This window comes from Mercurialis annua, linkage group LG3 (assembly GCF_937616625.2).
Source record: "Mercurialis annua linkage group LG3, ddMerAnnu1.2, whole genome shotgun sequence".
Taxonomy (NCBI): domain Eukaryota; kingdom Viridiplantae; phylum Streptophyta; class Magnoliopsida; order Malpighiales; family Euphorbiaceae; genus Mercurialis; species Mercurialis annua.
In genome coordinates, this window is record NC_065572.1 from 71,025,718 (window position 1) to 71,040,694 (window position 14,977).

The 14,977-nt window shown below is 29.6% G+C and overlaps 3 protein-coding genes across 3 annotated transcripts; 2 read left to right on the forward strand and 1 right to left on the reverse strand.

Moving 5' to 3' along the window:
* Positions 1-85: 85 nt before the first annotated feature.
* LOC126671891 (uncharacterized) lies at positions 86-1,169 on the forward strand. Its single transcript, XM_050365712.2, has 2 exons — positions 86-822; positions 903-1,169. Exons 1-2 carry the CDS (start codon positions 220-222, stop codon positions 969-971), a joined length of 672 nt encoding a protein of 223 aa, XP_050221669.1. The 5' UTR covers positions 86-219; the 3' UTR covers positions 972-1,169.
* Positions 1,170-1,208: 39 nt separating this feature from the next.
* LOC126671889 (metacaspase-1-like) lies at positions 1,209-3,534 on the reverse strand. Its single transcript, XM_050365710.2, has 5 exons — positions 3,017-3,534; positions 2,230-2,560; positions 1,995-2,115; positions 1,664-1,867; positions 1,209-1,435 (listed from the first exon to the last, which is right to left on the reverse strand). The coding sequence occupies exons 1-5, from the start codon at positions 3,372-3,374 to the stop codon at positions 1,376-1,378; spliced, it is 1,074 nt and encodes a 357-aa protein (XP_050221667.1). The 5' UTR covers positions 3,375-3,534; the 3' UTR covers positions 1,209-1,375.
* A 6,744-nt stretch (positions 3,535-10,278) lies between these two features.
* LOC126671615 (uncharacterized protein At1g28695-like) lies at positions 10,279-14,414 on the forward strand. The gene is made up of 3 exons (XM_050365397.2): positions 10,279-10,630; positions 10,989-11,384; positions 13,806-14,414. The coding sequence occupies exons 1-3, from the start codon at positions 10,436-10,438 to the stop codon at positions 14,307-14,309; spliced, it is 1,095 nt and encodes a 364-aa protein (XP_050221354.1). The 5' UTR covers positions 10,279-10,435; the 3' UTR covers positions 14,310-14,414.
* The last annotated feature ends 563 nt before the right edge of the window (positions 14,415-14,977 follow it).

Sequence of the window (14,977 nt, forward strand, 5' to 3'; positions counted from 1 at the left end):
TAGATTTTAAGACACTGGTCTTACTCTTATCTGGTAGTTAGGATGTTGTGTCGTATTGCAAGCCAACGAAACGACCTGCCGTTTGAGAGTTACTATATTACCGTTGGTATTGAAAAGATGCAACTTCTCCTCGAAAAGTATAAATAACCAACCAAGCCGTTTTCTTTCAAATATTTACTGCATTTTATTTATCTCTCAAGTTTTTCTTCGGTTGTTTCAATGGCTAACTTACAATCTGCAGAACCATCTACGCCAACCACCCTCCAACTGTCGGGTTCTCTACACGGAGATATTATTCAAGTAGAGGGTGACACCGGCAGTTTACAATTCTCTGTTAAATTCAACATCCACAATAAGCATAATCGTAATCATAATCATGGTTCGGATGATCATTTTAGTCCGTTAGCCGCAAATTTCTTCGGAAACAATCGCCTCTTCGAGAATCTAAGTCCGTCCTCTTCTTATATCACCCCAAATAATGATAGGATTGTAGAGGCTGCTGCTGTTGAGTCTGACATAAGAAAGACTGTTAATATAATGACAAGGCTGAGAAGCGGGGCTATATCTCCGGTTAAGTACTATTTACCTCGCGTTTCTGCCGTGTCTAGTGAGAGTTCGAAGAGAAAAGTGAAATGCAGAACTGGGAGGAAGAAGGATTTATTGAAAACTGTTCTTAGAAGACATAGTCTTCCTGTTAGGCCGTGTAATTCTTATGCTTTTTTCGTTATGGCTAACTGGAATTCGGTTAATTGTTCTTCATTTAGTGAGGCAAGCAAGAGTTTGGGTCAAATGTGGTGCCAAATCTCACACAAAGAGAAGAAGGTGAAACAGAACAGATTTAATTCATTAAAAAGTTGTTTTGTTTTGAAATACTGTTTTGACTTGTTGTAATAATAATGCAGGTGTTTTCAGACATGGCATTGAAGGACAGTGCAAGGTATAAAAAGCAACGTTTGCTGTTACAAGGATGAAGAAATATGCGAAGAAACAACGAAGATGAAGTAATGACTACTTTTCTTGTTGGAATATGAAATTAGTTTATGCAAATTGGTTTTTCCATTTTTCATTAGTAAGCTTGAATTTTTATTTGTATTATTGACTTGAAATTCTGATAGTATAACTTGTTTTTGCATATGAGTGACGCAAAATAACATTTAAATCATTTTGCATTAAAGGAATTAAGACAAAAGCAGTTTCAGAACAAAGAATTCGAGAATATAATGATTGTATATTTGTAATGAAATTGGAAGACCTTATACATTTTTAATTCAATAAATAGAGAATCAAATGATGGAATTCGTTTATACTAAACACCTGTACATGAACCCTCAATCAGATAAGAAGCTATAAGAAGATCGAACAAAACTTTTGCTTGTTACAAAGAGAACGGTTTTGAATACACATCGAATGGTTCATTGGCAGTTAACTGTGGTTCCTGCATCAAAGTTTAAATATTGAATTCAATATAGCCCGTTATATGTGTGATCAAGTTAATCTTACTAACAAACTTATGCATACGGATGAACTACAGGTCAAGTGTATTGAAATCAGCTTTTTTAGTGTATAAATGTTTCTGAATGCCATGTCAAACAGTCTAGTGATATACAGATGCAGACAGCAATCGAGTGAAACGGACCAGATAGTTGGGACAGACGAAGCATACCTGTCTTAACCCGCCAATAAGGCTTCCGCCAGTTAAAAGCATTGAGATAAGAGAAGTTACGATACCATCAACCGCAGGGTCTGCATTTTTAATGGTGGAGCGCATTGCCTTTAACATATTTCCATATGTAGTTGCATGTCCACGCTCAATGGCTTGGATGAAAGAGTAAGTCATTGCACCTGTTGAAGTAATTTTCGATAGAGCCTGACCATAAAAAAAGCAACAGAATCAACATTTGAGCCCATCATCACTACAAATTAAAACATATTTTTAGAAAGGGGAATTCTTGTCGAAACAGTAAGTTTGTCATATGTATAGCACAGAACTTTACCGAAGTGTCAGCAGAGGTTTGATTGTCATCGCAACCACTAAAGGAGATTGCTTCGCCACCATTTGTCCCTTTCCATACACCTGATCGAGGGCGATGGTCTTCCCAACTATACCTTCCATTCCTAGAACAAAAAGTGTAGAATTAGTAATCTGGTCTAAACATCGAATTGACAGCATGACTATTGCAATTTGCGGAAGAACGATAAATCTAATGAGAATTGGTATTAAAGCCTAACCTGTCCATTCTGCATTGATAAGGCAAGTCCAAGACAGTGCCGCTATGACAGGCATCTATAATAGCATGAAGTTTAACCCCGCGTGGGAGAGGCCTGACGATGGTTGCATTGATCTCATCATCCACAATCATTCCCTGAGATTCAAAATCAGTGGGACAAAGTGTTTCATCATATCCATCCACCTCATCTCCCGAGTAATTCCTCTGCTGTGAACCGTGCCCAGAAAAGTGAAACACTAACGAATCCCCCGGACGACAACCCTGCACTAGCCAAAACAATGCCATTCTCATATTGTGCTTGGTTGGCCTCCTAAATGGATCAGTTTCTTCTTCTGCAAAATGACAAGTGAAGTGACAACCATAAAGAACATGGTCAACTAGGAAAATCCCAACAGAAATCTATAGAAAACACATGTACTAGGGAAAGTCTTAAGAATGCAAGAATTTAATTCAATTTGATTGTAGTTTAGTCAAAGTTCATGTTTGCAAAGGCACTAGTTAACACAGCTCAATTCTTTCAGTTAATGATATGATTTGCAAGAATAAAAATCTTATGGTTAATTGGATTGAACAGCAAACAAAATGAGTTTCAAAAATTAGAATCAACAGATCGACCAACCAATCCATTTTAAGAAACAAGCATAGCTGGCAATGATATCAAGATCAGCATGCAATATTCTATTAAAAAGAACTTCAATAATAGAAAACAAATAAAATTTTCGATACAAACAAAGCGAGTAAAATATAGCATGAATAAATTAGAAAGATAAAAAGAAAGAAGAAATTACCAGTGAGCATGAGAATGGAAGATTCGGGAAACTTAAACTTATTAATCAGCAAGTACTTCATACACTTAGCATCATTAATACATCCCTTCAGCTCATTCTTCGTGTTTCTATACGACACCCCGCATATCACGGCACGCTTGGAGCCATGGGGGGAAGACGGACTCGACGGCGCGTTGCTGTATGAGGAAGAAGAAACAGCTTGAGACCGACCAAAAGTAGAGTGATGTGGCGGTGGAGGGGCAGAGTGAGGATCAGCGATGAGAGTGATCGCGCGACAGATTGCGCAGCGAATAGACTTGGCGCCGGGCGGTAGCTGTAACGGAGTGCGACAGTTAGAACAATTAACAAGCATAGGCATAGCTTTTTTGCAGCTGAACTTTTAAAGAAAAGAAAAAGATTGATAAGAATTGATTGAGATCAAAATGGAATTAATTTGATTTTATGGTTAGGTGAGAATTAAGGGCAGGTGAGTGTGAAGAAGAAGAAGAAGAAGCTGACGGACTTTGACTTGCTCTTACAATTCAGATATGTGATTGGATAGCTTTAAACGGAAAATGACAATGTAATTAACCAATGAGATGTGTCCGTTTTACACAAGCATTACCGTAATAGATTAACTCCCTTCACTTAACAGAATCACAATGTGCTTAATAATTGCTTTTTTACTCTATTTTTCCTTATCTTCTAAACTCTATTTTTTATGACCATATGCGGTATTATCATGTAAAATTAGTTTTTTTTTTATAATTTGAGGAGGGGAGAGCGTTTATGGGAGGAATCGAACACACGACCTAGCAGTTTGCTGTTTAGCGCTTATATCATTTGAGCTATAGTTCATTGGTATCATGTAAAATTAGTTGCTGCTTATTTTCACATAATGAAAATTATAATAGATTTAGGATAGAAAATTATTGGGTTAATCAAGCATTACCTTTACTTATTTTATTTTTTCTACTTGTTCAAATTACTTGTGGCATTTTAATTTTAACTTCAAAATTTTAGTATTAAACTTTTAAATAAGGAGGTGGTCTACTTCCTGTTGTGCAGTCCAAATCAATTTCTAAAATAATAAAATGTTGTGTAATGAATATCGTTTTTTTACTATCATTTAGATCAATTTGTGTTGATTGAATTTAAACTAATAATGAGATAGGTTGGTTAAATTTATAATTGGAATAATTGTAAAAATAACTTCAATATTTAGGGATTGCAATGAATCGAATCCTACTAAATTTTCCGTAACAAAACAAATCCTAACGTTTAAAAACATTTCAAAATAATTATTTATTAATTTATTTGCACTTTAATCTATTAATTACCATGGTGGCACGTTACATCAACGCCACATCAACAAAAGCGTGTGCCAATTGAGGGTTGAACAAAATTGAAAAGAAATCATGCGTTTCAAGACTAATTGGATGAAATTTAAAATTTTGAATTTTTATGGAATTTTCTTCAAATGTTTGGTATTTTTTAATTATTTGGCCTTAATTTTTTAAAAATTAATGGAGTTTGATTCGTCATAACCCTAAATGTCCGGATTATATTTGTAATTATCACTTTATATTTTAAATAATTTTCTATAAATAATTAAAAAAATCATAGTAATTGTTCGGTTGTGACGTAAATATTTTGGCTTTTGTTCTTTTTTTCAAATATTCTTTTCTGCAGTATTACATCCACGTCATTAATTTCCATACTGCTATTTAATATTTTGGTGCACTAATAACTAAAGATCTCTCAATAATAAAATCAGCATGATAAAATAAAAAAATGAGATAGTATATTTTTTCTATTTAGCTATTTATTCTCATGGATTACAAGATGTACTCCATATATCTCAACTATTAAAGTAAGGCTTAATACATCATTTGACCCCTAAACTATACCATTTTATTCTCTGCGATCTCTAAACTAATTTCGTGTTCTTTTGGACCTCTTAACTATATTTTTTGTTCTATTTAACCCCTCATTCGGAATGTGCACACCACGCACGATGACGTGGATAAAATTGCTGACATGGCTTTCCTGATATGGGGTTAAATAGAATAAAAAAAATAGTTAAGAGGTCCAATGGAACACTAAAATAGTTTAGAGGTCATAGGGAATAAAAAGGTAAGGTTTAGGGGTCAAAAAATATATTAAGTCTAAATATTTTTTTTAATTTAAAATAAAAAGTGATGTACTTTACATATTATTTGAAAAAATCATTTAAGACTTTAAAAATCATTTAAGACATTATGTAATTATTTGACTAAATTTCAATGTTTTTTTTATTTTTCTAGAAGATTAAATGGATAAGAATTAAATAATTGTATTTTCGAGAAGGTTAAATGGGTAAAAATTAAAAGTTTGAAGGTGCAATAGGAAAATAAAATAAGTTAAGGGGTCAAATAGAACAAAATAGTATAGTTCGGGGGTTCAATAGAACAATTTATGTATTTTAATTATCCTTCACGCGCTTCAAAGCGTTTGAAAAAACGCGCTTTTGCCACGTTGGAGGAAAAAGGTCAGATCGGCAAAAAAGTTGCAGTTGGCGGGTTAAATAGAACAAAAAATAAAGTTAAGAGGTCCAATAGAATATCAAATTAGTTTAAGAGTCTCAGAGAATAAAAGTGTATAGTTTAGGGGTCAAATAATGTATTAAGCCATTAAAGTAAGAAGGTGGAGTTGTTGGATTTGGTATGGTGGGTCTATGCCACTCCTCGTAACATACCTCCAAAACAACAAATCTATGGGGAACAAAATCGATCTCCACCTTTGTTAATTTTAGGTAAGATGTTTTTTTTTTATTTAATAAAATTTATTATGATCTTATGATAGTATATTATTATCTTTTTGACTTTTTGCTAACTATATCCTACACCATATATATATATATATATATATATATATATATATATATATATATATATATATATATATACTTTAGTTAATCGTGAATCATACGTAATTCCATTACTCTTACAAAAATTTATGAATTTGTTTTAAACTTTATATCAATCTTAAAAAATTTAATAGAATACCAAAAAAAATCGATTTATATTTGAATATATACAAAAAGGTTTATGATAATACTACAAGCTCAATCATATATTATTACTGAAATTTTTAGTAATTTGTATCTTATCATTTGATTAAATTGTTTGTTACGGTTCAATCGTGAGTAAATAAAAAAAACAATATTAAATTTAAAAAATAAAATAATTGTAAAGTATTTGATATACAGAAAAATTGTGTAGTAGGACTAACCTTCTATATCAAAATGAGTTGAAGCCCATGTCACTGAAAGAGCTCCGGCCCAAATCTTAATAAACTTGTTGTAGTGCCAAGGCCCAAGAGCTAATGTCCCGTGGAGTGCACGCTCTTTGTTTTCATAACAAAAAAATCTTTCGTCTGCAAAACTGAAAATATAAAAATTCAATTTTGTAAAATAAAAATAGAAAACTCATTTTTCTAAAATACGATATTGTAGAAATCTAAATATACATTTTACAAAACCAAATTAATTCTTCTTATTCTTCTCAGTCTTCTTCTTCAAGCATATATGTTATTCTTTTACCTCCTCTTTCAAACACAAAAAAATTATAGAAAATATAGATTACGATGCACAGATACCTCAAAGAATATGCATTTTTCCGTTTTTGAAAAGTTTATGAAATCTTAAAAATTATCTATAACTTTATATGGTAATAAAAAAATTGTTTTTTTTTTCAAATGAGTAATGGACTAAAATTAAAATGTACTTACTAAATATTGATTAAAATTGGTCTTTTAACTTATTTTAATTAAATTGACCTAAAAAATATTTAGTATTTTAAAAATATGATTCAAGTTAAAATCAAAATATTTCAAATAATGAATCAAAATAAAAACTTTGGCAAAGGTTTGACCTTTTCTTTTAATTATTTGGCTAAAAAAATAAATTTCAATAATTGTAGTACAGTCGACCTTCTGATAAATAATATACATGGTGGATCAAAAATTTATTAATTATTAGAATTATTAATTTATTGAATTTGTATAGAAAAATTTTAAAAATTAAAAATTATATTTTAAAGCATTTGCACTCATAGACCTAATATTAATATTATATTATAAAAAACCAACTAATTAAATACTTTTACAATCACTCGATCCAAAAAAATAATATTATATTCACTTTAATTAATCCCAATTTGATATTAAACAATAAAATAATTATCAAAAAATTATATTTATAAAGTAAAATAAGTTCTAATATCTTTTTGTACTAGGGTTGCTTCATATTCTTTTACTTGCTCATCTAATAACTTTTTTTGAAATTTTCTCAAATGAACAAGTAAGTCATAATTTGATGGTATTTCATCTTCCACCTTACGAATCAAGATTTGTGTTGCCCCAAATAAATCATCAATTGTTGTATTTTTTAAGTATTGAACAATATTTTTATGTCCCATATATAAATTAAATAATTTATTATATTTATATATAATATATTCTTTTAAAAAAAATCTCTCTAATAATTAATATATATATAGAATATGTTTTAAATTTTATTAATTATTAAATAATAGAATTATTAATTATCCGACGTAGAACGAAGTTGGTTTCCTCAATTTTCTATTAATTATTAGAATTATTAATTTATAGAATATTAATTATCAGAGGGTCGACTGTACATTTAGTAAATAAAATAAAAAGTAGGGTCTTATTTTGTATATTTCTCTACTTAATTAGCTGAAGTAGGTTTGGCGCTCTATTGCTCAACTGAAGTAGGTTTGGCGCACAAGGACCAATCAAACAGAGTTCGGTATGGAGCTGTTTAATTTTCAATAAGACAATTAAATTAATTTTTTTTATAAAAAATAGACCTATTTTATAAGTTTTTGATAAAAATTAGCAAAAATCAGTATGTTTTGCTTCTTTTTTTTTTAAATCAGACAAACCACATACTCCACTAAGTAGAATTGGGCTATCGAACATGCAACCTCACGCATATCGAATAACTTGAGCATTAGGCCAAACCTTAAAATGTCAATAAAATCAATTTTGACAACATAATTGAATTTTTTACTATTTATAAATTTCACCAAAAATTATTGTTTTGAATCTTTTGAAATTTAAAGAGACATAAAACATCCATCTATTTAAATTATAAAACACTGTAAATATATGCTCTGATTAAAAAAAATGAGCTATCATAAAAGTCTTCATACTAACATAACAAAAATTAATATATTGCTCTTCATTGATCTAAAATAATTTTGTGCATGAATTTATACTATTACAGCACAAAAAAATTATATAAAATAGATTATCTTTTATTGTTCGTATAATATCACCTCTGGTCGTGTGACTGCTACAGCAAGTAGCTCAACATTCAAAATTTTAATAATCAACATTCTTGAGTTGTATTTATTCTCTTTTATATCAATATCATTAACACGAATACAAAACACACATACAGTAAAAATCCGTCGCACGATGACAACTTTAATTGTTGTAGATCAATCTTACTTGAAAATAAAGCTCAATATCTCCACCTTTGAGGATAAAGAATAAACTATTTTCAAATTGGGTTAGATTAGATCTAATTGAACTAATACGTTATACTAGAAAAAGAATCTAGATCTAGCCCAAAATTAATCAATAAAATTTGATCATCCGAACTGAAAATAAATATACTAAAAATAAATTATAAAAAACCTGAATTTGAGGTAATGTTTAGATAAAAATGGCCAAGACATGCCTTCCAAATGAGTAAAGATGAAAAATCTTTTTGAGAGAGTTTTTTTTTTTAAAGAGCAGCTAGAATTTTACCAAAATACCATATTTGATAGAATTTTTTTTATGAAAATTCATAGATTATAAAATCTCTCATCTTTTAAAATCACTTATTTGATTTATAGTCATTTAAAAAAAATGATAGATTGTTTTCAACTTTTATTATTCTAAACAATAATTACACATTTATGAATTTATGCTTTCAAATGGTAAAATTTTTAATCTAGATCAAGCCCAAAATTGATGAACAAAATCTGTTCACCCGAACTAAAAATAAATGTACTATAAATAATTTAAAAACCTTGAATTTGAGGAGATTTTAAAGTGATGTTTAGATAAAAATGGCAAAGACACGCCTTGCAAATGAATAAAAATGAAAAATCTTTATGAGAAAGTTTTTTCAAGAGAGCGGCTAGGATTTTTAACAAAATACAATGATTGATAGATTTTTTTTATGAAAATTCATGGATCATAAAATCTCTCATCTTTTAAAATCACTTATTTAATTTACAACCATTTTTAAAGAGTGATGGATTGTTTTCAACTTTTGTTATTCTAAACAAAAATTACACATTTATGAATTTATATTCAATTCAAACAGTAGTTTTTTAAAATTTCACATTTCATTAATTTTGAAAACTCTCAATTCAAACGATAGAATATTATGCGGCAATCAAATTCGATAACAGTAGAGTACCAGCCATAGATTTCTTGAATAAACTGATTGCATATAGTAAAATGATTTTAAACAAGAAGCAACAGCCATAACGGTTAATTTAGGTACACAATGAAATTACCTTATTAACTCCTTCTCTTTCATCTCTCTAAACTCTCTTTCTTTTCAGAAACCCTATCCGCAACAAGAGGGAGGTGATTTTGGCCATTTTTTGGTTCAAAATCACCTCCCTACCTTCTCGTTTTTTGTTCAATTCTCGTATTTAGTTTATTTTGCATCAATAATCACAGATCTGAGATCTGTTGATATTTTTCTTTCTTCCTTTATGGATGTTTTGTCTTCCTTTGTGGAGTTCTGGCATTCGCTATTTCCTTGATGGAATTATCTACGGAGTGTAGAACTGAAGTGTCATCAGTAGAAATCTTATTTTTAATATCCTCTCAATCGGACTCATTCAAAGACCAAAGAGTCGATTTGTGGTTTAAAATAACTTTCGAGTGAGCGGACGGATCGCCGAGTTGCATATTCAAAGAGCTCCGTCAATGCGATTGAAGAAATTAGATATGATTTTCTGTTATTTTACTGATGTTCTATTATTGTACTTGTTGAATGTATTGATTTGTTCAATATTTGATCAAGTTGTATTTTTATTTCTCAATTAATGAAATTTTCATTATTCTAAAAAAAAAAAGGTACACAATGAAGAAAAATACATGAGAATACCAAGGTATAAATTGCATGATATTTGTTAAAAAGGGACCTCACGCCATTTTTACAAGAAAAAAAAAGTGTAACGTGCTATATAATTATCCTAAAGCGATTACTCTTTATCAAGATAAAATACCTAATTAATTTCCGTTATTAAATTGGCGGCATCAATATTAATTGGCAGTGTAGATAAAGTAAATCCTGATGACATATATACGTACGTACATTTTACTATAACCATTTAATTTAGCAACTTCTTATCAGAAACAATGGATATTTCAATGGACAATCCCATCCCAAAGAATCACAACAGTAAATACATTGCTGCTATATTATTTGGTCTCTTCTTCATTGCTTCAGCATATCTACTATTCATCTTTACTAATCCCGGCGACGGCGCCGGATCCAACTCATTCTTTTCTTTTCCAGATTTTCACTGTAATTGTCAATCTTCAACAACAATTGTAAGTATCTTCTCCTTGTCCTGAATTTGGATTACTATCCCCTGCAGTACCAAATCTTGTCTCTCAACATCAATTTGGTACCTAAATTCTTAACAAATTGGCACCATATAATTTAATCTACACTTCAGATTATGGCACTTAGACAAATTCAGAAAAAGAAGATTTTTGATATTTATATGTCTTATTAGCATGCATTGACCTGATCCAACGACATGTAATAAAATATATGATAACATTTTGGTTCAATTCAAAATTTAAGTACCAAATTGAAACTAGAAGCAAAAGTTTGGTATCATACTCGATAATAATCGTCTGAAAGTTATCCTTTTGTTTTTGATTTATTACAATTACTTTGCAGAGCAATGGAACTAGCTCTAGTCTTGTTTCTAGCCATAGAGACGGCCTTGAAGAAGCTCTGGCCGGAGCATCAACGGCGAACAAAACCGTAATAATCGCGATGGTGAATAAAGCATATGTTGAAGGTGATAAGCCAATGCTAGATATATTCTTGGATAGCTTTTGGCTTGGGGAAGATACAAGAAATTTGATCAGTCATCTTCTTCTAGTTACAGTTGATCGGACGGCTTATGACAGGTGCATGTTTCTTGGACTCCATTGTTACAAGCTTGAAACAGACGGTGTTGATTTTGACGGTGAGGTAGTGTACATGTCGGAAGATTTTATAAAGATGATGTGGAGAAGAACATTGTTGCTAGGGGACGTACTAAAGCGAGGATATAACTTTATATTTACGGTACACAACTCTTCTCATTCTACCACCTTCATAAATTTCATGTTTAATTAGACTTGCAAGTTGCAACTCATATCATTATGTGTACTCACTAAAACATGTGAAGTTGAGTTTACGCAATAAAATTTTGCCATCGTTTTGTATAATTGTACTTTTTTAGTGGACTATGGACTAATATTGGGTTAAAAAGCATCACTGCACGCTTAATTTTTATTGGCCAAATAACCAAAAAAATGTCAAACTTTTCACAAAAGTTTCAAAAAAGTTCAAACCTTTTAATTTTATCCAATTTGTCCTGAAATGCATGATCTCGTTTCAATTTTGTCCAATTATATAATTTGGCTCATGTGGCGTCTACATGGTCCTGATGTAGCATTGCCACACATCATTGCCACATAAGCAAAATTGTCTAGTTGGACAAAATTGAAACGAAAGCATGTATTTCAGGACAAATTGGATAAAATTAAAAAAATTTAAATTTTTGTGAAATCTATACTATATATAAAAGCACGGATGGGGGGGGGACAGACAAATTTACTAAATAATCCTTTTCAGTTTACTACTAAATATAGGTTTTATAGTCATTAACTAATTAGGTATTTAATTAATCACTATTGTAAAAGTCCTAATTAGAATATATAACTAAATTATCTCTAATTTAGTTTAGTATGTAAAAAATAACTAAATTGTCTCCAAATTAGTAGGAATACCTATTTTTTAGTTTGATTGAACTATAAAATTAAAATATTATATTTGGTCAGTATAATATTATTTAAATTTTTATCTTATTATTTTTAAAGATATTATTAATAAAACTAAGTTAATTATTTAATTATGGTTATTATAAAACCAAAAGAAAAATAAATCAGCATGGAAAAAAATTTAATACCGAATATATTATATTTACTTTTACAAAAATTCTTAACTAATTTAATATTAATTATAAACAAAAAAATTGATATAATTATAATAAATTTACTAATATATTCATTGACAAGTTACGTTACGAGCCACGTGCATAGCACGTAATGCGAAACTAGTTTTTATAAAATGTTTGGTCTTTTTTGGTCATTTGGTCATTTTTATTTTATATTTCAATCTAGTACTACGCATTTTTTTATTTGCATCAATTTGAATTTTAGTTTTTAGTTCAAGCTAAGGTACTTCAACTTTCTAGATTAAAATAAGTAAATATAGGCAATGTCAAAGACACATGATCCACTAACCACTTTTTAATTTTTTTTACGTTAATATAGTATATTACTGGTTTAATCAATCAAAAATATATTATATTTCAATTTTTTTATTTATGATTACATCTTTCAAAATCTTCATTTTAGCCCATTTGTCAATCGTCACTTTCAATTGTAGCCAATTGTCCAAATTGGAGTAAGAAAAAGTTCAAATAAACCTCTCATATTACTTCATTTTAAAATTTATTATGATAGAAATACAAATTGAAATAATATAAAGTAATATAAACAACATATTTGAATTTGTTCCACTTCAATTTGGACAATCAGCTAAAATTGAAAGTGAAAATTGAAAAATAGGCTAAAATTGAAGATTTTAAAAGATGTGGTCATAAATGAAAAAAAAATCAAAAATTATGGTATTTTTGAGTGATTAAGCTTATATTAATTAGTATAAATTACATATGTTGGACTTATTTTTAATACATGTTGATCACTTTATCTTTTAATTTTATATTAAATTATGAAATTTGCCCTTTAAAATATAGTTAAAAGTATAACTAATTAGTCATGTAACAATTAGTGGCGCCACATTCTAAGATATAGCCGCTAGTATAAAGAGCACTTCAAGAATGTTATGATATAAAATTCTAATATACGTACTTGATCATTATATTATCATTTTGGAAAGTTACAAGGTACTATCCGGGTAATTGATTCTAGGGGTCACTGTACTTTTCAAGAATTGCAAAATGGTGACCGAACTTCAAAACGTAACAAATTGGTTACTAAACTTTCAAATATGTGATTTTGGAAGGTTTTTTAGTGTTTTACGGTCAAATTATACATACGTAGTAATCAAATTTTGATTATTTATAACAAATAATATCTTATATTTCATATATACACACAATCAACAAAAAATCGACTTGAAATAATTTTCTTCGGTAACCAAAAATCCTTCTATCTTAACATAACCAAATAGTATAGTAACTAAAATGTTACGTTTTGAAGTTCGGTCACCATTTTGTAACTTTTTAAAAGTACAGTGACCTCCAAAATCAATTACCCGTACTATCCCTACTATTTTGATTTGGATAGAAATTTTTGTTTCAAATAGAGACATATGATAAAGGTTTGGTAGCACTCGTTCTTTTAACCATGTTACATATAATTTACTTTCACTTCACATTCATCTGAGAATTCTTTTTATGAATTCTCTCAATGTCAGGATACTGATGTAATGTGGTTACGGAACCCGTTTCCAAGTCTAATCGTAGACGGAAGTGTAGATTTTCAGATGAGCGTCGACAATTTCAACCACGACGAGTGGTCAGATGGCAACCCAATAAACACAGGATTTTACATGATAAGATCCAACAAGAAGACCATTACATTATTTGACTCATGGTATGCAAGAAAAAACAGCTCCGTCGGACAGAAAGAGCAAGATGTTTTGGACAGCATGATGCGTGAGGGTGTGTTCAGGGATCTACGGCTCAAAATGAGGTACTTGGACACTCAATTTTTCAGCGGATTTTGCCAAGATAGCGCCGATATTAGGGCTGTTATTACTGTTCATGCTAATTGTTGTCGGACTATAAGTGCAAAAATTGTTGACCTTACTGCTGTTATTCATCACTGGAAGAGATTCAAGAAATCATCGGCAGCTAATGAAACGACTACGTATGGCATGTTGAATGATCATGCAGCTTGTAAGAATTCTTGGTCGTAGAAAACAGATTCATGAAGCGATACAAAATTTTAAATAGATTTTGCCAGTTTGGGAGTCGATTAATTGATCATAAAAAAAGAAGTTGGCATCCAACTTTATTTTTCATTTTGGTGAATGAATTTTAATTTTTTTTTTATTTTAGTTAATAAATTTTCTTTTTTTATTTGATTATCAAACTTTAATTTCTTTTTAATTTGGCTATTGAATTTGATTTTATTTTTAATTTGGTCACAAATTTCAGCTCCACGCCATCTTCTTTTCCCTAAAATTCCTTTTTAAAATTTAGTAACTAAAATTAAAAATATTAAAATTTAGTAATTAAAATTAAAAATATTAAAATTTGGCCATAAAAAAAATGTAATAATAGTTTGTATACCTCCAGTATCTGTTATCCAGCTTAGTGACATGTCATGTTTGGTTATTTGACATAGCTGTCACAGTACTTTGAGTTTATTTCAGTTTGATGTCTCTGCTTTGATTTGTTTTAATTTGGCAATTGAACTTTCATAACAACCAATTTATATGAACGTGATAGTTTATGTCAAATTATATTTTATATTTTAGGCTTATAGTTTATGAACGTGATTTTTTATTTTACCCGGATTCAAAATATAAAAAATCAATCCAGGTTAATTATAATTATAATTTTACCCGGATTTGCCTAATTT